This window comes from Carlito syrichta, unplaced genomic scaffold, assembly GCF_000164805.1.
Source record: "Carlito syrichta isolate Samal-C Ts95f unplaced genomic scaffold, Tarsius_syrichta-2.0.1 Scaffold309476, whole genome shotgun sequence".
NCBI classification, from domain to species: domain Eukaryota; kingdom Metazoa; phylum Chordata; class Mammalia; order Primates; family Tarsiidae; genus Carlito; species Carlito syrichta.
The window spans coordinates 515483-541120 of record NW_007253572.1 but is presented as its reverse complement, the minus strand read 5'-3'; the positions used below and the strand labels follow the sequence as shown (position 1 = coordinate 541120).

The window sequence follows — 25638 nt, the reverse complement described above, 5'->3', positions numbered from 1 at the left end:
GTTGCAGAGACATGCCCATACATTTATATCCCATCATTGAAGTGAAGACATTCAGTAGTAGGGAGAAGAATTTTAAGAAGATAGAATTTTCTGGGTGGGTGGTTAATTCTTAGAATTCTTTTGCTGGTTCATGGTTTTGGAAGCTGTTGAAAGTATCGTCTGCTTTCCTTCATTCTTGTTTTAGCTCGTGCTATCTTATAGTACCTTTTTTTTCTGGCGTCTCAGTGTGTTGGAATAAGTACTTTATGGAATGTCTCTCCAAGATGCAGTGTTCTCTTGGAGCCAAGATCTCCTTAAAATTAAAATCCCTGAGCTGGTGGCAAAGGTCTGGCAGGTTAGGTGTATCTTAGAGGAAAGGACCACTTTTTCCACCCTGTGAGGAGTCTTTGATGAGCGGGTCCCCAGACATTGCTGACCTGTTGTTATGTCTATGTGCCTTCTAGTCACATGACTTCTCATCCTTCATGTCTCTTTCTTTTTAGCCATAACCAGCAGACCACTGCATTCAGGCATCCTGTGACTGGGCAGTTTTCTCCGGAAAATAGTGAATTCATTCTTCAAGAAGAGTAAGTATCTTTATGTTTTCTTCTCCTCCAGGCAGAGTTTGGGAGTTTAAAGGCATTTGACCAAAGCAAAACTTTCTGGACTATTTTCTGTCTCAGAGCAGCTTGGTTAATTCAAAGTGAAATGCAAGAATTTAATTTTTCAGTCTCCAGACTTCTCTCGGTGGGAAGATATGGAAGAGGAAAGATGATACAGGAATGTGGTGTGATGGGTATTGTCAGATCCTCTTAAAGGTTTCCTTTCTCCTGATACATCCTCGAACACATTGGCTGTGCTCTCAAAGGACCCACTCATCTGACTGAAATATAGCCTTGGGTTAAACCAGGCATAGTGGTGTGCACCTGTAGTCCAGCTATCCAAGAGGCTGAGGCTGGAGGATGGATTAAGTACAGCAGTTTGAGGCTAAAAGGGTGTGTGTGTGTGTGTGTGTGTGTGTGTGTGTGTGTTTGGGTCTGTGTCTGTGTCCTCACACTGGGCTGAACCAACCTCCCAGCAAAACCTCAATAAGAGTCCAAAACCAGGGCTTAGAAGAGAGGAGAGCTAGTAATACTTGTTGTTCCTAAACACCAAGTTCTTTCTCTTCTGTTTTCCTAACACAAGAACTTTCCTGCTCCTCAGCTCAGTTTCAGCAGGGCCTGTTGGGTGCTCAGAGGCAGGTTCTACCACTCAGGACTTGTCTACTTAAAACTGCACATGCAGCCCAAGCCGGATGTGTTCTTCTTTCAAAAATGGAGGCAAGAAATGTGCGCAAGTAGCTCTGCCTCCTTCTGCTTACCAGAGACATTCTGTTTGAAGAAAACATTTCTGTTTGAGAGGCTAATAAAGAGATGTTCACTTTAAGGTTTTTTTCCTCCTTTTTCTTCAAATCATTTTTCCTCTGTTGAGTCACTTAGACCAAATACGATCTTAAAATAAATGATCAGTAGTTATGTTTTTATGGCATTGCCCCTCCCCGCAGTACTTACATCTTGAAACCTTTTATTATGGAAAACTTTTAACACATCAAAAGTAGAGAGATAAGGTAATAAGTGCAATATACTCATTGCCCATTTTCAACAATTTCCAAAACATGGCTAATTTTATTTAATCTCTTTCCTTCCGCTCATCCCCCTGGATTATTTTGAAGCAAATTCCAAACATATCATTTTATCTCTCTCTTATTTTCAGCTTAGAATCAAGATCCTACAGTACATTTAAAACTAGGAATCTGTAATTATGGCAAAACTGACATTCCTCATGTGCTTGTTCTGTGCCAGAGGCTTTACACGCGTGTCTCATTTAAAAGGTAGTCCCGAGAGGTAGACCATCATCACCATTTTAGAGATGAAGAAACTGAGAGTCGAAGAAGTACAGTCACTTGCCCAAAGTCACATGGCTCCAAGTAGAGAGCCAGGATGCCAACCCATTCGAGGCAGGCTTTAAGGACGGTGCTGTTCCTTTACCAAGTCCAACCCCTGCCAGAGTCAGAGCCGCTTGCTAAGATATGGTGGCGCTGGTGGTCCATGGACATGATGGCCAGAGACTGAGCTTGAGGGTCTGACTCTGGAAGCACTCTGGAGTCTACCAGGGCCTAACTCCTGCGTAGAGAGAGGGAGTAGAAGGTAAAGATAGTCTTGTCTCCTAGACTGAAAAGGAACTGTTGTGTAAAGGCAGAGATGGAATGTGGATTCTCCAAATTCCAGCTCGGGATGCATTTGTTTATAGAATCCTGAAGGTCAGAAGCTATTGGGAGGACACTGAGTTCAGTCCTGAGAAGTCTTGGAGACATGGTCACCCGTCGTTATTATGATCTGGATGGAGAATCCCTGAGAACTGTTAGCTTGGGAAGTTACCAGCTTCAACAAGAGCTGCTAGAAAACACAGACTTCCATCTCTAAATACTTCTGTTGCACACACTTCTTTTTCTTCTCATTCTTAACAAAAGATTTTGTCCCTGACTCCTTGTGAGAAGGTGGCCTCTTTCCTACTACCAAAATATCTCTGGAATTAATCTCGATTCCATTCAGTTGCCAAGGAAAAAAATGTTTCTTCTTTCAAAGGGTCACCTTTTGCCAGGTGCGGTGGCTCGCACCTGTAATCCCAGCGCTTTGGGAGGCTGGGGTGAGAGGATTGCCTGAGCTCACGGATTCAAAACTAGCCTGGGCAACGTGGTGAGACCTCATTTCTATAATAAATCAAAAAATTTGGCCGGGCTCGGTGGCTCAGCCTGTAATCCTATCACTTTGGGAGGCTGAGGCAAGTGGATTGCCTGAGTCCGTGGGTTCGAGACCCACCCAGGCAACTTGGTGAGCCCTTTTCTCTCCAATAAATCAAAAAATTACCCGGGCGAGGTAGCGCACGTCTGTAGTTCCAGCTACTTGAAAGGCTGAGGCGGAAGGATCGCTGGAACCCAGCAGGTCGAGGCTGCGGTGGCCAGGAGCATGCCACTGCACTCCAGTCTGGGCGACAGAGTGAGACCCCAACTAAAAAAATAATAAAAATAATAAAAAAATTAGCCGGTTGTGGTGGCACCTGTTTGTAGTTCTGGCTACTTGGAAGACTGAGTCAGAAGGATCACCTGAACCCAGCAATTCAAGGCTGCAGTGGTCGTGAGTGTGCCACTGCACTCCAGCCTGGGTGACTCCAACTCAAAAAAATAAATACATAAAAAGGATCACCTTTTCCCTCTAGATTCCATTTCCTGGATGTCATGGGAGTACTTGCCTGTCTCAGGTGGCACTGTGGGCCCAGACATTCCTTACAACAAACAGAATGTGCTTTTAGGCATTGAGAGGAAGGGAGGATTCCTTTGAACTGACGTGACCATTAGATGCACTTACCCATTAGATATCTCGTGAGTGCCTACATTGTGTCTGGGTCTGTGCTGGACTTGCCAGGTACAGGAATAAGCAAAATACAGGTGGTCCTGGTAGTGAGGAGCGTGTGGGTGAATAAGGAAGATGCCTTCCTTTGGGCATTATTGGTGTGAACAGTGGAGCATTTGCTCCACTGTTGCCAGGTGGGACTCACCTGAGCTGCTTTGGAATAATTGGTGCATGGGCCACCAAAGATGGTTTCTCATTGTACAAGTTAAAGACATAGAGACAAATAACGAGAAACCTGTTATCTGATGGGTCCAGAGGACATGAGCTCTGAGTGCTCTAGTTCCCATGTCAGTAATACAGAATCAGTCAGGATAGGTTAGGATCTGCTGTGGTAAAAAGATCACTCATGTGGTAAATAGAGGAAGCATAGTGTTCAGTGGGGGTTGATAAAGAGGACTCCACCCTGGTGTAGGGACCAAGGCCTCCCCAGCTGAGATCTGTTCAGTGGAGGTGAATATTCTGGGCAAAGACCTAGAGGGGAAAGAGGTGAACGCATGGGGGATCTCCACCAGCAGAGGAAAAAATGAAGAGCACTGGATGGTTCCTGGAGTACTTGGGAGGCAAAATTGACAGGATCTGGTGATTGATTGACTATGATGGGGTTAGGAGTCCGGCCCTGAACTGGAGGAAGCTGGAGGATTTAGATAAGGGAAGATAAGTGTGTGCATCCACGTGTCCACAGATGTAGGGGTCCTTCACAGCTGAGAGGAGTGTAGCCAGCCTTGGTCGGGTCAGAGGGCAAGAAGACTGACTTATAGCAGAGGTCTGTAAAGGAGAGTATGGAGATAAGGTTGGAGAGGGAGGCTGCTGCCAATTACCTAAATTGCTTCCTCCCTTTTTTTTTTTTTTTTTTTGAGTTGGCGTCTCACTCTGTCACCCAGGCTGGAGTGCAGAGGCACGCTCATGGCCACTGCAACCTGGACCTGCTGGGCTCAGGTGATCCTTCCGCCTCAGCCTTCCAAGTGGAGCTATAGGCATGAGCCACCATGCCCAGCTAATTTTTTAAGTTTCTTGTAGAGACGAGGTCTCGCTATGTTGCCAGGCTGGTCTTGAACCCCTGGGCTCAGGCAATCCTCTGTCTTCAACCTCCCAAAGAGTTGGGATTACAGGTGTGAGCCACTGCACCCAGCAATTGCTTCCTCATAAATGAAATACACCCTCACAGCAAACTTTTTTAAAAAAAATTATGCCAATGAGTGAGATTCCTGTTTTGCTTCCTTAGAGGAGCTTAGTTTTGATGTGTAGTATGTCGTTTCAGGTGAACGTCTTGGGTAGAAAAAGGAAAATGGAATCTTTTCTTTCTCCATAGAGGACCTGGTACAGCCAAGCACTGGGGAGTTGTAACCATTTTTGTCCCCTCTTGCCAGTGCCTCCACCCTGGTCTCTTGGAGCGAATCCTTCTGAACCAGTGGTTCTCATAGCGTAGGCTCTGAACCATCCTCACCTGGGAACCTGGTGGAAATGCAGATTCTTGGATCCCATCCCAGCCCTACTGAATCAGTGACACTGAAGTGGGGCCCAGTAATCTGTGTTTTAACAGGTCTGGATAGGTGTGGTGGCTCAAGCAAGACTGTAATTCCAGCACTTTGGGAGGCTGAGGTAAGAGGATTACCTGAGCCTACGGGTTCAAGACCAGCTTGGGCAAATTGGCGAGACATCATCTCTACAATAAATAAAAAATTAACTGGGCATGGTAGCACATGCCTGTTGTTTTGGATACTTGGAAGGCTGAGGTGGAAGGATCACCTGAGCCCAACAGGTCAACGCTGGGTGGCCATGAGCATGCCACTGCACTCCAGCCTGGGTGACGGAGTGAGACTCCAACTTAAAAAAAAAAAAAAAATCAAGCCTTCCAGGTGACTTTGATGCAAGTTAAGGTTTCAGCACCACTGATTTAGACAGTGTGCTATTCCCGTCCCTCCTAACTCACTCCCAAGTTCTTTTCTTTCCCCTTGTGTCTTCTAGATACCCATCATTCTCTGGGCTACAGTGACCATTAGGTAGATTTTAGTCAAGTAATCTTAGATTCCTTCTTCTGTGGGAAGAAAATAAAATTGTAAACAGCCTATCTCCATGTTGACTTCTCTTAGGGCATTATGGGTTGAACAGATACATCTGCTCCACTGTTGACAGGTAGGACTCACCTGAGCTGCTTGGACTAACTGGTGCATGCCCATCAAAAGATGGTTTCTCATTGTACAGATTAACAGCAGGGAAAGGAGAAATAATGAGAAAGCTATATTCTGATAGGCCCCGGGGACATGAGCTCTGAGCATTCTAGTTCCCGTGTCAATAATACAGAATCAGTTGGGATAGGTTAGGATCTGCTGTGGTAACAAAAAAATCTCAGTGATTTAAAACAACAAAGGTGCGTTTCTCACTTCTGCTTCATGTCCACCATGGATCACCTGAGGGGCTCTGCTCTACCATCTTTATGGAAGGGGTCTTCATTCTGTAAGGAACCATGTAAATTGTGCACTGGTTCCTCCACTCACATTTCATCTACTAAAGCAAGTCACGGGACCACTTGTAACTTCAAGCGAAGCTGGGAAGCTCTTGTTCATCATGTCCTGGGAAGAGAATCAGAAATACTTTTTTTTTTTTGAGTTGGAGTCTCACTCTGTCGCCCAGACTGGAGTGCAGTGGCCGCTCCCAGCCACCGCAGCCTTGACCTGCTGGACTTGGCGATCCTTCCACCTCAGCCTTCCGAGTAGCCGGAATTACAGGCATGCGCTACCAGGCCTGGCTGATTTTTTTGATTTATTGTAGAGATGAGGTCTCGCTGCCCAGGCGGGTCTTGAACCCGTGGGCTCAGGCAGTCCACTCACCTCAGCCTCCCAAAGGCGCAGGATTACAGACTGAGCCACCAAGCCCGGCTCAGAAATACTTTTTGAATAGCACTAATGATTGCTCTTAATAACTCACAGTCCAGATTTATCCAGGGAAGCAGGACCTCTTGAGTCTGTCACTAATAAGCTTCTTTTGCTGTGTGACCAGTAACCAGTGCTTGTTTTCTCATTTCATCTTTTCTGTCACAGAACTTTGTTAGAACCCCCTAGGGGAATTGACATTAATCCGTGGGTTCTGTGACCTTGTCTCCCCAGGGGACACCCCTTCACCCCCAAGCCAACAGTCATGAGGAATGCATCATGGGAGAGCTATCATAAGCTCAGGTTATATTAATAAAAGTACAGTGTGTGGGGAAAGGAGGGTAATAGTTCTGGTCTATCAGGGTGTATGTGAGCTACTTCATTCTTTCAGTACAGATTTATGGTGCACCAAGGACGTGCCAAGCTCAGACATTGTGTTTTGGATACAAAATTTTAAGAGGGGATTGAACAGTTGATATTCCCCTGAGGAGAGGGGCCGTTATGGTGAGGGGGTCTGGAAATCCTGTCTTGTGACCTGTCATGACTAATCTGCAGGAGAAAAGATGAAGACTGGCAGGTGGAGGGGTACATTCATGTGACTGCCAAAGGCAGGTGTCAGATCCATGAGTGAAAGTGACAGGGAGGCCAATTTCAACTGAATCCATACTTTTCTAGGAGAGATGCTTTCCAGCATCCCGGATCTCAGTATCATCTTCAATATTAAATGGAGTGACTTACCTCCTAGAATAAGACTTGGCTCTTTAAATTGACAATAAGGCCAGGTACAGTGACTCACACCTCTAATTCCAGTGCTTTGTGAGGCCAAGATGGGAGGATCACTTGAGACCAGGTGTTCAAGACCAGCCTGGACAACTTAGTGAGACCCCATCAAAAACAGAAACAAAACCCAATCATAATAGTACTGCTATTATTATTATTATTTTCATAGCTCACATGTAGAGTCCTTACTAATTGCCAGATACTTTTCTAAGTACTTTACATATATTAACTTAATTTTCACAGCAATCCTTTGAAGATGATCCTTATTGTCATGGGTGCTAAGGCACAAAGAGGCTAAGAGTCTCATCAAAATTCACACAGCTAGTAAGTGGCGAAGTGAGGATTGGAATCAGGTAGTCTGGTCCCAAACACATGCTTCTAAACACTGCCATAGTGCCTCTCATTCCAGAGGTCTTCAGGGGACATCCTCTTCCTTGACTGTATTCAAACGCCATGCTGCCGCATAGCGATATTAATTGTAATTGTATTTGTAGTAATGAAATTTGATCTGTAATAACTTCACGCTTGCTTAAAAGGTGCAAAGCCTGCTCGGGAGTCTTTTCTCCGGAAAATATTCTCAAACCTTTTATGGTAGGGCCTCATTTTCAGTGATTGGCCCATTTTTGCTCCTCTTCTTAAGCCGCTTTCCTGATCCTCAGCAACTCTTTTGAATTGTGAACTTGAAGCCAGACCCTCTGTGTCTAAAAAGGGCCACGCACAGGGACCTTCCAAAAGGGTTAGTCCCTGGCGTTGGGTACTTCCAGGACTGTAGTTTTGGGGTTTGGTGCTCACGCAGGGAGTGTTTCCTCCTTGGCGCTGGGGTACCCAGGAGCTGACAAACGCCTCTGCAGCTCTCGGGGAAGAGGAGGGAAACATTCCCGAGCGGTGACGCTGGCAGCTGACTGACAGCAGGCTGTGTGCACCGATCTCTGGGCTCTGCCAAACAGTTGATGTTGAAGAGAGGCCCAGGGATGAGAGAGCGTATGCTTTGGAAGCTCAGAAGTCCTCTGTTGTGCTGGGAAACTTGCTGCAAGGCATACGGGATCACCTCGCAGGTTCCCAATAGGGAGGGCACCTTTGCTCTGCTGGCCTTTTCCAGCATTCCAGTGGGTTCAGCTTGTTCCTTCCATGAGGGTGCGAGCAGCCCTCGGTTTTCTCATTGCATTATTTGGAAAAGAAACACAGGTTGGAACTGCCTGGAATGTTGTGAGTGGTGTTTGGAGGATACCACTTACAAAGATACTACCTTGTTGAAGGTAAGAGTTATCTTCTGGGTCTTTGACCTCTTTGTTAAAGGGGGTTCATTTTGCAGGGCAAGACTCTGCCAAGGCATGGGCCAATCATGGGCCGGGGGTGGGGTGTCTCCTGCCGCTAGGAGGTGGCTGTCTCTTGTTCCTCCTGCAGCTACAAGTTGGTAGAGCCCGCAATGAGAGAGTCAGAGCACGAGAGGGCCTGCTCCTGAGCTCCTCAAGGAGTGTGTCCTGTCACTCTTGTGCTGAGCCCGGTGCTGTGAGGCCGAGGGCTGCTGGCGGCCGCCCTAGACAATGTCTTGCCTCTAGACACTGGCAGTCTGGGGCCAGCTTCGCCTGTTGCATTTTGGTTGCCATGGCAGCAGAAAAAATGAGAAAGAATGAAAACACCTGGCCAGCAGATGCAGAAACTTGACTGTTCAGTTTTCTTCCCTGGACTAAGAGACAGTGTTTGTGACAGTCACAGGTAGGGCAAGAGCAGGTGGTGGGACCTTAAGTTCATTCAGACATCCGGGTGTGGGCTCAGCTTTTGGCATGGCTGTTGGAAGGGCATTGGCACTGAGGATGCCTCATTCTTCACGGCAACCGGGTCTTCGACTGTCCGTGCGGCTGAAAATGCTGCCGTGGAGGCTTTGCTGAGTGAGGAGGGGAAGCTGCTTCTTGCAAACAGTCATTTTGTTTCTTCCTGTGACTCCTTTCTCTGCACCCCCCACCCCCCACTCCCCTAACTGGGAAGGGCTCAGATCTCCATTAGAAAATACCATTGTCTGATGGGAGATGTGGTTGCTTGGTAAACCAGGACAGCAGATAGGCTCGAAGAGGATCATCCAAGGTGCTGATGAGAATTGTAGCGTCTCTGCAACAGTGAAGCAGAGGTGGAGGGAACGATAGAGGTCAAGATCTGGTTCACCCCCTGCACAGATAAAGACATGGAGCTTGGACAGTGGAAGAGGCTGGCTCATGGTCACACAACAGAGTGGAGACTCATGTCAAGTTCAGGGCAATGCTCTGATTTGGAGTGGAGGGGTGGCACAATGCTTATTGGGTTATTTTTCTGCCAGGTGAGGGGGTGCTGTGTTCCCAGCTTCTGGGGTAGAGTGGAGTGGGAGCTGGAGCCTGTGTTCAAGAGAGGAGTTGAGGGGGAAGGGGAAGGAACATGGTAAGCCATAGTTGGGTAATGAGGCCATAGTTGCTGAATGAAAACCCGTGTCAGACAGCCTCCCCCAGGGTATTGGGAGCTTACAGTGAGCGTTGGCGGTCTGTCTGTGTGTGCCTCTTTTTCTGGGGAGAGGGGGTGTGGAAGTGTCTGCCTGTTTGGGATGAGAACTTTATATTTTTGCTTCTAAGTTATATTGTGCAATGCTTTCCCCAAACCCTTGGTTGATGGGCATAAACTCCTTAAAAAATTGGCTGGTGTTTGAGGGTGTGCCCTCGACTCATTCACTCTCCTCTAATGTCAGTCATTTTAGCTGAGCTCTCTGAGTGTAGAACCCTTAAGGACAGAGCATGAATTTGGGGGCCTATTTTTCCAGGAATTAATAGTATACAGGTATCATTTAATGAGATCTTCTCAGAAAAAGAGTCCATTTTTATAGCATTTGAGCCTCCCATCATAGCCTTATTGGCCCTTGGCATCCCCGTTCTGCTGGGAGAAGAATGGGAACCTCATCTCTCAGCCACAGGGTTACTACACTTTTTTAAAAAAAGTCTCAGATAACATGTTTATAGGGGCCAGTTGCGGTGGCTCACATCTGTAATGCTAGCACTTTGGGAGGCAGAGGCAAAAGGATCGCCTGACTCCAGGGGTTCAAGACTAGCCTGAGCAACATGACGAGACCTCGTCTCTACGATAAATCAAAAAATAAGCCAGGCATGGTGGTGCACGTCTATAGTTCCAGCTACTTGGAAGACTGAGGCAGAAGGATCGCCTGAGCCCAGGAGGTCAAGACTGTGATAACTGTGGCCATGCCACTACATTCCAATCTGGGGGACAGAGTAAGACTCTGAATAAATAAAAAGATGTTTATAAGATTCTATCAGGATGCTTATAGAAAATGATTGTTGTTTAGAAGTTAATTGTTTGGTACCTTGAGCTTTCTGGAAAGAAGTGCCTTGGAAATAAAAGGCAAGGGTGTCTGGGGTATTAACTCTGAGGTCTCTGCTGGTAACAATGACAAATAACGCTTTTCATTTCATGTAGCACTTCGTGGTTGTCTAAGTGTCATCTTGATCCACAAGATGACCTTGTGAGATCAGAGGGGGTATTTATCTACTTTGCAAAACTAGAAACGGAGACCAGAGGACTGCTGTGACTTGGGGAGGAGTCAGTCTGCTGCAGGGCTGTGATCCATTTCACTCTGGGCACTCACTCTTTCTACACTCCAGGATCTCCTTGTTTTAGGGGCTGGTCTTGGAGCTGAGAAGAGCAAGAACCTACTTCTCTCAGACCCTGGCACTTGCCACGGGATGGAGTATAGTTTCTATCTTAAGCAAGCCATTAATCTCTCTGGGCCTGTTTCCTCATCTACAATGGAGACTCTAAAACTGACTTTGTAGGGTTAAGTGAGATAATGCAAGCCAAGTGCCCGGCCTACAGTAGGTGCTCAGCAAGAACAACTCAGTTCCTTTGCTTTCTTGACCTTGTGTACCTGTCTGTAAGTGTTGGTGACACTTGGCTTGGTGACCTACCTATTGTGACATCTAGGGTAGGGAGAGGTCTTGCTATGATCACACGCACTGTGATCAGTTGACACCATTGATTGAGAGGCACCCAAGGATACCATTAACCAAACTCAGACGTTTATCACCTCCTTTTCTTACCACATCTGTCAGTGTTATCTGTATCTAGTCCTGATGCAGAAAGCACAGGCACTCCTTTTATAGACAGGGACTGAGAATGTGATTTCCTGCTTGACACATCCTTGACAAAGTTCAGCGTTGAAGCAAGTTACTTTCCAACTGGGCCTCTCCAGACTGACTTTATCTAGTCCTAACTTCTTTTGTTCATTTCAAATGGGAGGCAATTGAGGTCAGACTCTAGTTCACAGTTTTCATCTTCAGCCCACACCCCTCCAGCAAAATAATCAGCATTCATGTAGCCCAAGCCAAGGAAAGGGAGGTTTTTGTTCCAATCTTCCCACTGTACTTTGGGAATCCAGACAGCACAGAAATCTGGCAAACAGGCTTTTAAGTTAGTAGATTTTATTTGACGACACCAAGAGTCTTCATGTGCAGGCCTTGGTCTCTTCTCTCAGGGATCTGCGAGACTAAGTGTGCCTGAGGGCATGCTGGTGGGAACTGCATGCCTTTCAGGGTTGCTTAGTTCCCAACACAGGCTCTTCTCTGAGAAGGGGAGACAGTTCTTGGGTGAGACTTGTCAGTAGAGCTCACTCCATCTGAGCAGTTGAGGACAAATCAGTGTCTGCCCCACCGGCATCTTAAGTGGGAAACACACCTGTAACATGCAACTGATTGAAGCAAATGTACCAGAACGCCCACCCACATCCAAATGAGTGACATCTCATTCAGTGTGTCCTCTTCACAAGGCTACACACATGCGCCATTGACATTCCCTGCTCAAACCATTGTGGTAAACCACCTTTTGGCGTTTTCCGTCAGAGCCAATTTTTCAGCCAAGTGAGAAAATTGTTTCTGAGACTTCATATCCCCATTTTTGGATACCAGCCGGTAGCCCCAAGCATGACCACACTTCTTTCTTTTTTTTTTAATATTGGAAATTCCAGATAACCTGTAATTAATTCCAAAAGTCATACTCAGCCTTGGAAGACCCTAGGGATATGACCCATGTTGGGGAGCTTCAGAGAAACGTCCTCTGAAGGCTGATCCTGTTTCTTGGGCAAGCAGGTAGCCGTGTGTGCCTTGTTCTTTCTTTTTTTTTTTTTTTGAGTTGGAGTCTCACTCTGTTGCCCAGACTGCAGTGCAGTGGCCGCTTCCGGCCACCACAGCCTTGACCTGCTGGGCTCCGGCGATCCTTCTGCCTCAGCCTTCCAAGTAGCTGGAACTACAGGCGTGTGCTACCATGCCCGGCTAATTTTTTGGTTTATTGTAGAGATGGGGTCTCACCAAGTTGCCCAGGTGGGTCTCGAACCTGCGGACTCAGGCAATCCACTCACCTCAGCCTCCCAAGGTGCAGGATTACAGGCTGAGCCACCAAGACTGGCTGCCTTGTTCTTTCAAAGAACTGGGGTGGGGACTGTCAGGTACTAGCTGAGTCTATCGCTTGAGTTGGGAGCTGCCCTAGCCTGTGGGGAGCCCTGATGAAGACATGCTCCCTGTTTGAGAGATGTCATAATCTCCTCTCTGGGGCAGATTTAGTTTGGACTTCAGCCACATCTAACAAGCATTCTCTGGGTGTGACTGAGTGGCGTGTCCTTGAAGAATAGCATTGTCTCCATGGGTGTTTCCTATTTTTCTTTCCCTGCTGTCCACTGCTGTCCCTTAGTGATGTCCTGTGTTGGGACCACAACCAATCCTTCTCTAGCCAGAGTCTGTTCACAATTGGCTCTCTAGGTGGGAGTTGTACCCTTTCATCTCCTACCCAAGGCTGTAGGACAGTCATTTTCCTTCCCATACTTTTGGCTGGAAGGAGCTCCTTAGCCAGCTAGCACCCTATAAGCTAGGGAGAAGAGGGGACATGGACTTAGAATGCAGGGGCAGGAGGGCTGATTAAAGTTAGATGTCAAGATTGTAAGGTATAGAAGGGCAAAAGTGGCCACGTATCCTGCATTTTCTGAGCCAATCACAAATCCAGAGGATTTTTTTTGACTACAGAGGAGGAATGCCAGTCTCGTTGATGGAATGTGATGCAGTCATTTTAAATGATGTAAATTCATTTAAAATGGAGACCATGTTTATAGTATAATAGGGTTTTTAAACAAAGATGCAAAATCATAAATAGGATAATCACAATTATATATAAACAAAAAAGCACCTTCCCCCCCAATAACCTGGCATATAGAAAGAATGGAAATAACTATACCAGTGTTACAATCATTTTCCTTTCAGTGTCGGAACTGTGGGTGACAATTTTCTCTCTTCTCAGCTTTTTTTGGTATTTCTCAAATATCCTGCCAAAAGCTTCTATTAGTGTCTTAAGTGGGAGCAAATGACACTTAATAAAATCCCAAACAAATCTTTTTTGTTGTTGGACCTTGCATTCTAAATTTCAGCTTAGAGATCTAGCTGCCATGACCGAGGCAACCTGAGAACTCTTTCTCCTAGTCTCAGCCTCTGGAAATCTGATGAGTCAGGCAAGACCAGATTCCAGGAGGATGTTCTGGGCATAGTTCTGCCTAGAGGCGGAGGGTGAACACAGCCTCTCAGAGCCCCTTGCCGCCCCTGACTGGCAATTATCTCTCGCTGCACACAGCCTCTGCCAGCGGTGAGCCTGGTGACATTCTCCCTCGAGCGGGGAGCAGCAGCAAAAGTCTGGCTGGGATGGAGGCTGGGGGCGGAGATCCTGGAGTGAGTGTCTGGGCAGATAAGGAGCCAGTGATCTTTCTGCCTGGTCAGACTTGCGCCCTCGACTGCCAAGCATCCTGCAGGGCCCAGCCCCTGGGGAAGCAGGCACCGTTCCAGTGGTCCTGCTGCTCATGCTGTTTGGAGAGCACAGTGGTCACGGCTGCCTCCACAGAGAACTTTCCTCACAGTGCAAGACGTCGGGGATCTGTCTCAGGGCACAGGAAGGATCACATGCCTTTGAGCAGCAGTGGTCTGAGGGAAGCAGCATATCACTACGGTGGAAGCCATAAAAGGGAGCTGTGGGACGGACATCCAGAGTGCTTCTTCCTCAGTTGTGTCCTGCTGGATCCTCCTGCTTCATTCCCTCAGGGTCCTGGCTCAGCCTTCAGAGCCAATTTTCTCCACCTCTTCAGGCAAACAGCCTCCATTTTCTGTGATCTGCCTCTTCAGGCAAACAGCCTCGATTTTCTTCACCTCTTCAGGCAAACAGCCTTGATTTTCTGTGATCTGCCTGGTCTCCAGATACCCATTGGAGCGGTGGGCAGAACCCACCTCCGGGACACAGAGACTTCTGCTTTGAGGGAGTCTTGCTGATCCTGGAGTTAGCAGAGAATCAGGCATTGAGCTGTTGGAGGATAGGTTTTGAACCTGTGTGGGGACATTTGTCGTTGCTGCTTTAAAAGACTCTGGCAAATGCTGGGGCACCGTGGAGGCAGGTGAGAAGGGTTCCCTCCAGTGTCTCTTGAGTTTTGTCGTGGGATGTTCCCAGAGAGTCGGCCCTCCCCGGCAGCTTCCTGGGGGAAGCTTCACAACGCTGGGGTGGGGAAACCCTGGGGACCCACCCTGGGGATCCTCCCTGGGGCTCGATGCTTGCTTCATTTCTTCCTGCTCTCTGGGCATGACACAAGGGGTTAATATCTCCGGTGGCTCTCTTTTGGGGCAAATGGAGTATTCCCAGAATAGGACTCTTTGTGGAGTAGTCTATTTTGGGAGGCAAGCCCCACTGGCATTTATGTAAGTGATTCTCTGTGTGTATCTGGGGGTGTGGTTGTGCGCGCAAGTGATTTCTTGTTACTAATTATAAATAGCTTCTTTTGAGAGCCAGGGAAATGGAGGTGTGTGTGTAAGGGTATTGCTCTTGTGCTGTGACTGTGCAAGCCCATCGGATGCGACAGTCACCACAGACACCCGATGAAGAGATTGAGTGTGGGACCTTGACACAACAGGCAGGGATGACAGTCTGGGCCTCTTTATGGGGCGTTAAGCTATGGGGATGTGCCCATCCGTCATCCTCTGGTTTCCTGAAGCATGTGGGCAGGGTGGACATGGTGGCTATCTGGATGCAGTCTGGAGTCAGGTGGCCTTCAGAAGATCAGGCCTGGGTTGCTTTGGGGCCCAGCCGCCATCCCCACCTGGAACAAATCTGACCCCCCCCCAACTCTGCAACTTGGCACTTACTCTCTGGATCCCCTGCGTCTCCTCACAGGCCAAATCCACATATGTCGAAGCAAGAGAGAAACCAAAGACCGTCCAGCATGGTCAGTGAAACGTCCACAGCTGGGACCACTTCCACCCTGGAGGCCAAGCCTGGACCCAAGGTGAGCTCCTGGCTGCTCGGTCCTTCCTTCCCCTCTTTTATATTTTCTAAGCCCTGTTGTAACCAGAAGCTCATTTGATCTTCACCCTAGTTTGGTGGGGGAGACCCATGAGAAGTGTTTTCCCCAAATGACAGGTCTGGAAATTGAGGCCAAGAGGGGTCATGCCCCCTGTCCAAGCAAACTGGCAATTGTTGGCTGGGCACATTGGCTCACGCCTATAATCCCAGCATTTTGGGAGGCTGGGGCGAGAGAATTGCCAGATTCCGGGGGTTCGAGACCAGCCTGGGTAACTTGGTGAGACCTCCTCTCCAGAATAAATTTTAAAAAGTTAGCCGGGCCTGGTGTTACGCACCTGTAGTTCCAGCTACTTGGAAGGCTGAGGTGGAAACATCATCTGAGCCCAGCAGGTTGAGGCTGAGGTGGCTGCAAGCGTGCCACTACACTCCAGCCTGAGTGACAAGTGAAACTTCCACTCAAAACAAAACAAACATGAGGGATTGCTGACAGAAGCAAGAGTGATGTCTAGGTGCTTGAGCACATTCTTCACTTTCCTCACTTTCCTGGCGCAGTGGGAGGATCTCTTCTCTGTTCACATGTAGATGTGTGTTATACAGCCTAGAGGCAATCCGGGACTGTCAGACTTGCAGAAGGTACACTTGGGAGAGGCCGGGACGTTTTTGTGTTCCAAGGGTAAAAACTGTGACTAAAGAACGGGCAGAAGAACTGGCATTGGGGGGCGGGGTGGGGGGGGTGGAGTAACGAGGGGTGAACCCAGGTCAGTGGGGGAAATCTCTAGAAACTGGCAAAATCTGTGCCCAAAATGTAACTTGCCCCTCAAAGCCATAGGCTGTATTAGAGCCAACAGCTGCTGCTGAAAGTTGATTGAAAAAAATTCCTTTAATTTTTTCTCCGTGACCCAGCTGGGAAGCTTGCCAGGTCTTGGGCTCGCCTTTTAATTAGAATGCTGTGGCTGTGTGCACGTCCGTTCTCTGTCTTGCTGCTGTTCTTTTGATCAAAGGGTGCTGCTGCTTCGAGTAAGGCAGAGAGAGCCGCCAGCCCTCCTAACATATGAGTGCTTTTTGTGGGCCTCCCTAAATTCCCCCTGCTGCTAGAGTTCACGTCTGCTTTTTCGTAGATCATAAAGTCCAGCAATAAAGTCCACAGCTTTGGAAAGAGGGACCAGGCCATTCGGAGGAACCCCAATGTTCCGGTGGTGGTGAGGGGCTGGCTACACAAGCAGGTGAGGACACTGAGGCAGGAACGTGGTGGAGGAAACGGCTCTGGCTGAGTCTTTGCTTTCCTGGGTCCCGGGAAGCTGGGCACAGACACGGGAGCTTTCTGTTCCTGAGTTTGTCTAAGGAGGTGGGTTCTGCCCGCCATGCTGAGTGATCTGCTCTCGTTCTTATGAGTGGATTGTCTTCCCAATGCTTACAGCTCCTCTCCCAAAACCCACTTGACTGCTCTGGCCCCTGGTACTGTGGGCTGCCCTGGAACCCAGGGCGAGGTGTGGGTGGCTCAGCATGAATCCAGCCTTCCTACAGTCTTCTGCTAGCACTTGCCTTGCTGATGGCAAAGAGTCTTTGTTATCATCCGGCTGAAGAATTCCATCTTTTCCTCTCCGCCTTGTCCAGCACCCGTATCCAGCTCCCTGGCATCTCAAATTCCAAATCGTCCAAGCTCAGCACATTGTCTCCTCACAAACCCTTCTCTCTTCCCCTAGATGGCTTTTTCTGGGTCTTGGTAATGGTACCACTGTTCTCCCTCCATGTCGGCGACCATATCTCTTTCTCCCCTCTTCTCTTCCTGCCATTCATTCATTCATTCCTCCAAGTGCCTGCCATGTTCTGAGTGCTCTCAGAGCAGGTGTAAAGAGATGAGTAACATATGGTTCCTGCCTTTGAGGCAGTCACCATCTACCAGGGGAAGTAGATAGCACCTCTCTCACGTGTCACCTTGTCACCCTGCCCAGTCTCTCACATAGCATCGCTTCCAGAAGCCCCCACAGAGCAACCATGTCAGTTTCCATGAAGCCTTAGTGGCAAGACACAGGAAACTCTTCTGTTGCACACAAGAAGAAATCTGGAAAGTCCACTTCTTCCCCAGTTCTGTCTCCTGTGAAAACTCCGACGGCCCTCCAGTCTCCTCTGTCAGACACTCTGGTATCTCCCTCTCTTCCCCCCTCCCACAGCTTACTTCTCCCTCTCTGTTCTTATACCTGCTCATCTCTTCTTCTTGCTTGTGTCATTTAACCCTCTGACTTCTTCATTTGCGTTGCTGTCCTCATTAAACAAAAAACGCTGCTTTGACATATGGAGCACGAGCCCTCTCTCAGGTGTTGACTGTGCTGTAACTGTAACACAGCTCTGTGTAGAGTGCTGTGGACATGCTGTCATGGGTATCTATGCTTGGGGTGTCCAGAAGGCCTTCCCAGAGGAGGCGAACCAGGCATGGAAGGATAGGCAAGCGTTCTCCAGACAAAGCAAAGATGTGCCCAGACCTTAGAAATCATCTATCTGGTTGATTTGCAGGAGATAAACTGATAAATGGTAGAAATCATCAAATTAAATGAGCTTTTAGCATTTTAATAAGTGGAGGATAAACAATCCACATGTGAAATGTCAGATTTTTTTTAAGAAATTCAAGTCAAAAACTTCTGCAGAAAGAAGAAAAATTTTCACAGCCATCTCTAAAGCTGAAGGAAATTCTGAATTTTTCTTGGGTTTGAGAGAAAACTGACCCTAAATCATTGCTATTTTCCTACAGTGACTCTGTTTTCTTGAATATTCACAATTATTTAAAATATTCTTAATACATGTAAAGTTGGCTAGGCACGGTGGCTCATTCCTGTAATCACAACACTTTGGGAAGAGGACATGAGAGGATTGCCTGAACCCAGGGATTTGAGGCCAGCCTGGGTAACTTGGCAAGACCTCATCTCTACAATAAATAAAAAAATTAACTGGGTATGGTGGCACACCCCTATGGTTCAGCTACTTGGAAGACTGAGATGGAAGGGTTGTCTGAGCCCAGCAGGTCGAGGCCACGGTAGCTGCGAGCATGCCACTGCACTCTAGCCTGGGCTACAGAATGAGACTCTGACTCAAAAATAAACAAACAAACAAACAAATAAATAAATGTGAAGGTTTACGTTTCCGATGAGTAAGGACAGATTTTTGTTATGAGACTATTTGACAGCAAAGATAATCCAAATATTTTTATATTAATAGAAGGAAACTACCAACAGCAAAAACAGTCCCATATGGTGTGAGAACTGAGCTTACTGTGAGAACTTGGCCTTAGTTAATCAATTAGCTAATTTAAACTCTTTTCATTACCATGTAAGTTCTATTTTCCAGTCAACACAAATGAAGATATTTCATAGCATATTACCTAAATAAGAAGAAAACAACAAAAACTTCCTTTTTGTTAAGAGTTGATTTCTTTCTTCATGGCAGACCTGTATTTTTGAATTCACATTTTACTTTCGAGAAGAAGGTAATATACTTTTGAATTCACATTTTACTTTCGAGAAGAAGGCTTATAATATACTAATTTGTTTCCAGAAAACAAAATAAAAATCCTATTTACTAGGGATTAGACCATCATTGAACTTAAGCTTTAATGTCCTATTAAAAGAATGACTGGGCAACCCCTTGGGGTCCCCTCCCACTGTGGGAGCTTTTCTGTCCTCTCAGTAAATCCTGCTTTAAAAAAAAAAGAGCCGGCCTCGGTGACTCAGCCTGTAATCCCGTGCTTTGGGAGGCTGAGGTGAGTGGATTGCCTGAGCCTGTGGGTTCAAGACCCACCTGGGCAACTTGGAGGCCTCATCTCTACAATAAATAAAAAAATTAGCCGGGTGTGGTAGTGCACACCTGTAGTTCCAGCTACTTGGAAGACTGAGGTGGAAGGATCACTGGAGCCCAGCAGGTCGAGGCTGCAGTGACCAGGAGTGTGCCACTGCACTCCAGTCTCTGGGTGACAGAGTGAGACTCCAACTCAAAAAAAAAAAAAAAAAAAGGAATAGCTACTCAGTAAAACATTAATTGATTAAAAGAAAGAGTGAAGATGGGCCAGAGTTATTTCCGGAATTGGGTTGTGCATGACTTGGGAGGGGAACGGTGTGTTCAGGTGTTGCCCTGACTGATTTGCTTTGTGCTGCAGGACAGTTCTGGGATGAGGCTGTGGAAAAGGAGGTGGTTTGTGTTGGCTGATTACTGCTTGTTTTACTATAAAGGTGAGTTAATTAGTAACCCATCACCCTGCCAGAATGTTCACTTTTACCTATGTGGGTGGTTGGTGACTTTAGTCAGTTTTATCAGTTCTGACACAGAAAGTTCAATCTGTTGAGTTAAAATAAATAGGATCCAATTTTCCACCCACTTAGGGTCAAGATCCAGAGTCATTTCAGTTTTTGCTCCCCTTGGGACATAGGTGTACCTTTGAGGTGATATGGAGAGGTGAGAATTGTGGTTAAGTCATTGTATTTTGTAACCTGCCATCTGGATTTATCTCCTGTGATAGTGGATGACAACTCATGAACTGAATTGGTCATCTGAATTTTTATGGAGCTCCAGTATATAAAATTAGGAACTGTGCAGTATTGAGAAAGAAGTCTCAGAATGTAGAGGAAGACATAGCTTGCTTTCAAGGCAATACTAGACTGGGACTGGTGCTTTAAAAGACACCCAGAGTACTTAGGCAGTTTACAGAGAGTGAGAAGTGAATTCCACTCTGGAGAATCTAGGGAGGCTTCTTAGAAGAGACAGGATTTAAGTTGAGCTTTTAAGAATGAGTAGAAGAGCCGGGCTCGGTGGCTCAGCCTGTAATCCCTCGCCTTGGGAGGCTGAGGTGAGTGGATTACCTGAGCCCGTGGGTTTGAGACCCGCCTAGGCAAGTTGGCGAGACCTCATCTCTATGATGAATCAAAAAATCAGCTGGGCATGGTAGCGTGTGCCTGTAATTCCGGCTACTTGGAAGGCTGAGGTGGAAGGGTCGCTGGAGCCCAGCAGGTCCAGACTGCGGTGGCCGGGAGCGGCCACTGCATTCCAGTCTGGGTGACAGAGTGAGACTCCAACTCAAAAAAAAAAAAGAATGAGTAGAAGGCCAGGTGCAGTGGCTCACGCCTATAATCCCTAATCCCAGCACTTTGGGAGGCCAAGGTGAGAGGATTGCCTGAGCCCATGGGTTCGAGACTAGCTAGGCAACTTGGTGAGACCTCATCTCTACAACAAATCAAAAAATTAGGCAGACGTGATGGCGTGTGTCTATAGTTCCAGCTACTTGGAAGGCTGAGTCAGAAGGATCACCTGAGCCCAGCAGGTCGAGGCTGCGGTGGCTGTGAATGTGTCACTGTACTCCAGCCTGGGGCACAGAGTGCAACTCCAACTCAAAAAAAAAAGAAAAAAGAATGAGTAGAGCTTTTCCCATGTGGAGGGGGATGGACATTACAAGGAGAGGAGACCATTTGGGTAAAGTTGTAGAAGCAGAAGATGGTGGAATGACGGTGAGACCTGTGTGGTTAGGTGAGTCTTACATGGAGGATATACTAGGAGAGTCAGCTCAGGAGGCGGGCAAGAGCCAGAGAAAAGGGCCATCCTGGGTAGGCGTGGACTGGGGCTTCATTTTGTTTGGGGTGGGGGGAGGATCAGCACGTCTTTAAGTAGGAGAGCAACAGGACCAACGCTGTCTCTGTCTTTAGGCAGCAAGTTACCTGGGGGAATAAAGATGGTTTGGTGGGAGGAGAATGGAAGTAGAAGGTGGGATTTTTCACACATGCTGAAACCTAACCTATGAGATTTGCTCCATCCAGACTGCCTTTCTCCATCCTTGAAAACACTAAACATTTTCTTCTGACCGGGCGCAGTGGCTCACGCCTGTAATCCCAGCACTTTGGGAGGCCGAGGCGAGAGAATTGCCTGAGCCCAGGAGTTCAAGACCAGCCTGGGCAACATGGCAAGACCTGGTCTCTATCATAAACATAAACAATTAGCTGGGTGTGGTGGCATACGCCTGTCGTCTCAGCTACTTGGGAGGCTGAGATGGAAAGATTGCCTGAGGCCAGTAGGTCGAGGTAACTGTGATTGTGCCTCTGCACTCCAGCCTGGGCGACAGAATGAGCCTCCAACTCAAAAAAAAAAAAAGTATACACACACACAAACATTACCTTCTGAAGACTTCTCGACTTCCCCAGACTGCCACTTTTGCCTCTGTGTAACCGCAGGACAGGAGTTAGCATTGAGTTGAGCGTGTTTACACACCTGTGTCTGCCCTCGGCAAGAGGGCCCTTTATGGTTCCAGCATTCACACCGAGGGGCCAGGGAGCATCTCAGTGATTAGTTAAGAGATTACTGTGGTCTTGTGGGGCAGAAGGGGCCCTGAAGTAGGGCAGTGGGACAGGCCAGCACAGGGGAGGTACCCAGGAGGTTGTTCTGATGTGTTTTTCCATTCAAAGACAGCCGAGAAGAAGCCGTCCTTGGGAGCATCCCTCTGCCCAGCTACGTGATCTCACCTGTGGCCCCTGAGGACCGCATAAGTCGCAAGCACTCCTTTAAGGTACTGAAACTCTCGAGTGCGGCAATTCCGTCTTAAGAAACTTCGTGTTCTCAAAAATGCCTTCGTGAAAGCAGTTGCTCTTGTGGGGAGGGGAAGAAGTTAAGAAGCTAGAGAATCTCAGACTTAGGTTAACCAAGTTGTAAATTATTTAAGTGAGGCCATGTGTTTTGACTCAGGCCTGTAATCCCAGCACTTTGAGAGGCCAAGGTGGGAAGATCACCTGGGCAACATAGTGAGATTCCATCTCTACCAAAAAAAAAAGTCAAGTGTAGTAAGTAACACATGCCTATAGTCCAGGCTATTTGGGAGGCTGAGGTGGGAGAATTGCTCAAGCCTGGAGGTAAAGGCTGCAGTGAGCTGTGATCGTGCCATTGAACTCCAGACTGGGTGACAGAACAAGACTCTATCTCTAAAAATAATAATAATAAATTGTTTAAATGAGAATGATGGCACATCACCAGGACTTTTGTTTGGATCTGAGCTTTTGGAGTCACCCAGACTTGTTCAAGTAATAGACCTCTTTTTTCCTGTCACTACCAGTCTTGTGATTCTGTATCATACACAGCCCTTGTTGTGCTTTATTACCATAGCTAGCCAGTCCAACTAGTATCCAGCCTTTTAGTACGATTGATGACCCCTCATAATGAATTTATATGCACTATGTTATGAAAACTCACACTGAGGGTTAGGGGCCTGCATGTTGAAGAGATCGACGAATTTGTCTATTTTGTTTATAGTGTTGAAAGCAGTTAGGATGAAATGTAGTTTATGTTCTGGATCATTAAAGATTTCCAGGCAGGCCCTTTTACCAGCAAGACCTCTTTTCTGCTTCTTCTGTGGCCATGTCGTTTGGAGTGAGTAGGGCCGTGATCATTGATGGCAGTCCTTTGAAGCCCACAGGCACTGTGAGGCCAAGTATGGAGGCTCTAGGAAAGTGGTGATTACACTCAAACTTTGGGAGTCCCACGGCCTTCTCCATTGGTGCCCTCCACAGATAGCTTCACTGCAGGTGTTTTTTGGGCCCCCCAGAGATGGAGGGTGGGATGAATTGAAGAGCCACTTTACTGGAGTTGAATGGAAGTCCCAGAGAGCTGGGGTAGGGACTCCAGCCCCCAATACATTTGTTGCTTAGCCATTTCCATATTGGGGGCACAAGATAAGTACTAGACAGGAGATAGCAGAGATTGAATGGAAGTTCTGATTTCCAGCCAGAGGTAGTTTTTTTTGTTGTTTTTTTTTTTTGAGTTGGAGTTGCACTCCGGTACCCAGGCTGGAGTACAGTGGCACGCTCACCACCACCCCAGCATAGACCCGCTGGGCTCTGGCGATCCTCCCGTCTCAGCCTTCCAAGTAGCCAGAACTATAGGTGTGCACTACTACACCCGGCTAAAGTTTTGCCAAGTTGCCCGGGCTGTTCTCAAACCAGCAGGCTCAGGCAATCCACTTGCCTCGGCCTTCCAAAGTACAGGGATTACAGGCTGAGCCACCGAGCCCGGCCCAGCCATAGGTTGTTAAAGGGAAACACTAGAATAGACACCCACCATTCTCTGGAAGGGTTAAGGGAAATTGTCGGTATGTAGTGTGTCCATGGTGTTAGTAGCTGGTCTTCAGGCCAGGAGAGGCTTTTGCAGGGTGATCATCTGTATCAGCAGCTTGATCTGGAGTCTATGTTTGTGCTGGTGGCTGGAAAGTCAGTGTCATTGTCTTTCTGCCTTTCCATGGCATTTTGGGAGGAAGGACAATTATTCTCTCTTCTTCCCTGCTTTTTCTTCCATGTCTTATCTTGGTTAGCTGCCACACACCCATCGCAGGAGGTGGAGCATGACTTGAACTGATGTTTATTGTATCATTTTAGGAACACTCCTCTATTTCATAGCTCAGAAGCCTCTCCTGCTTATTGCTGGCTCTGAAAATGTTCTGTTCAATTGCTTTCAGTCTGGTCTTCTGCAGGCTGAAAATCTTACTCAGAAAACCCTCCTTTCTAGGGTTGAGCATTGCTATTGAGCAGAAAGTTGGGGTTATGATGTTGCATGTGAGTTTTCATGGGGGGACAGAATTTGCCATGTCCTCAAAGTAATGTGTCATAAATAAATATATATATGTATGTGTATATGTATTTCATCTTAACACTTTATTGGGAGGTGTGAAAATACATTCTAGGCAAACATCTTTCACGTGTCTTAGATTTCTTTCCTTTTTGAAAATTTTTCCATAGAAAGACTTCATCAGGAGTGTTCCCTAAATCTTTTGTCTGGAAGGCAGAAAGTACCATGTGTTTGGGGGCACCTTTAGGGTCCTCAGCATCTGAGAGCAGAGAATAACCACTGCAGACAGATCTGGCGGTGATCAGCTGGTTTTTCAGAAAGGGTGATGGTTTCCTGAGCCTAAAAGAGTCATCTTTGCTTTTGTGTTGCAGCCTAATTCTTTCAGAGGCCAGAGGGTCAGCAGTTCAGGATTCATATTCTTGAGCAGTCGAGGAATACAGTGTTTTATATCCCAGGCCTTATGCCTGCCTCTGCTGTTGGTTCTTCTCTGTATCTGGAGCTGAAGTTCTCTGACTGTTGCTAGGATACCTTGCCTGAGATTGTTCAGAGCATCCTTAGCAGTAGGTGAGCACAGCCTGAAAGGTTGTGTAGTCCTCATCTTGTCCTTTTCCGACTGTGCCCGCAGCCTGGCAGTCCTGGGCATCACCAGGGAAGCTGGTTGGAGGTGGACCCTGAGTCCAGCCAGGACTGCAGGTTGAGCTAAGCTGGGCTCTTGGCGGGGTGGCTCCCTACAGACTCCCATTGTATGCACAGCCTCCCTTGGCCTCTCAGATCTAGGATCTGGAACAGAAAATATCCCAAGTAGCCAAGGGTCCAATTACCTTCAATGAAGGAAGAGCCTATGCCGCCTCCCTTTGAGTTGTCCTCCCTCCCTCAAGCCCAACGGTTCCTACAGACCCCAAGTTGTCATGGATTAATCACTTCTTTATTTTTTAACCTTTAACTGAAATACAACATTTCTTTCAATGAACAAAGTAGGTCATAGTGTCAATCAGCAGCTCCTTGGTTGCCCCTAGAAACCATAGCTATCTTCATATCACATTACATTTGTTGCATATATCTTGCAATATCATTTATGCTCATTACCACTTAAAAACTATAGTAACTGGGGTTGGACACAGTAATCCCAATCTTTAAAGAACCTGTCTTTTCAAAAAAAATTCAAATAAAATTACAATAATTATTACATTTGCCACTAAATCTGTCATGTAACACGTTATTAAAGAAGCACCTGTCAGCTAGGTGTGGTGGCTCACACCTGTAATCTCAGTACTTTGGGAGGCTAAGGCAGGAGGATTGCTTGAACCCAGGAGTTTGAGACTAGCCTCTGTGCAACATAGCAAGACTTCATCTCTACAAAAAAATTAGCCAGGCATGATGGCATGCACCTATAGTGTCTGAACTGCTTGAGAGGCTGAGTTGGAAGGATCACCTGGGCCCAGGAGATCAAGACTGCAGTAAACTTTGAACGAGCCACTACCCTCCAGTCTGGGTGACTCTGACTCAAAAAAAAAAAAAAGTACCTGTATCACTATAACACACATTTTTAAAAAATTTGATATGACTGTATTCCTTCCTTCCTTCCTTCCTTCCTTCCTTCCTTCCTTCCTTCCTTCCTTCCTTCCTTCCTCCCT

At 47.1% G+C, this 25638-nt stretch overlaps 1 protein-coding gene across 2 annotated transcripts in view; it reads left to right on the top strand.

The window, feature by feature from the left end:
• Positions 1 to 482: 482 nt before the first annotated feature.
• Positions 483 to 25638, top strand: part of PLEKHA7 (pleckstrin homology domain containing A7) — an 88516-nt gene continuing 63360 nt past the window's right edge. For both annotated transcript variants that reach the window (XM_008067322.2, XM_021717224.1), the window contains exons 1-5: positions 483 to 566; positions 15296 to 15407; positions 16543 to 16647; positions 19569 to 19641; positions 21859 to 21959. In XM_008067322.2, the coding sequence (XP_008065513.1) occupies positions 15309 to 15407; positions 16543 to 16647; positions 19569 to 19641; positions 21859 to 21959 (378 nt within the window). In that variant the 5' untranslated portion in view covers positions 483 to 566; positions 15296 to 15308. The remainder of the gene's footprint in view (positions 567 to 15295; positions 15408 to 16542; positions 16648 to 19568; positions 19642 to 21858; positions 21960 to 25638) is intronic.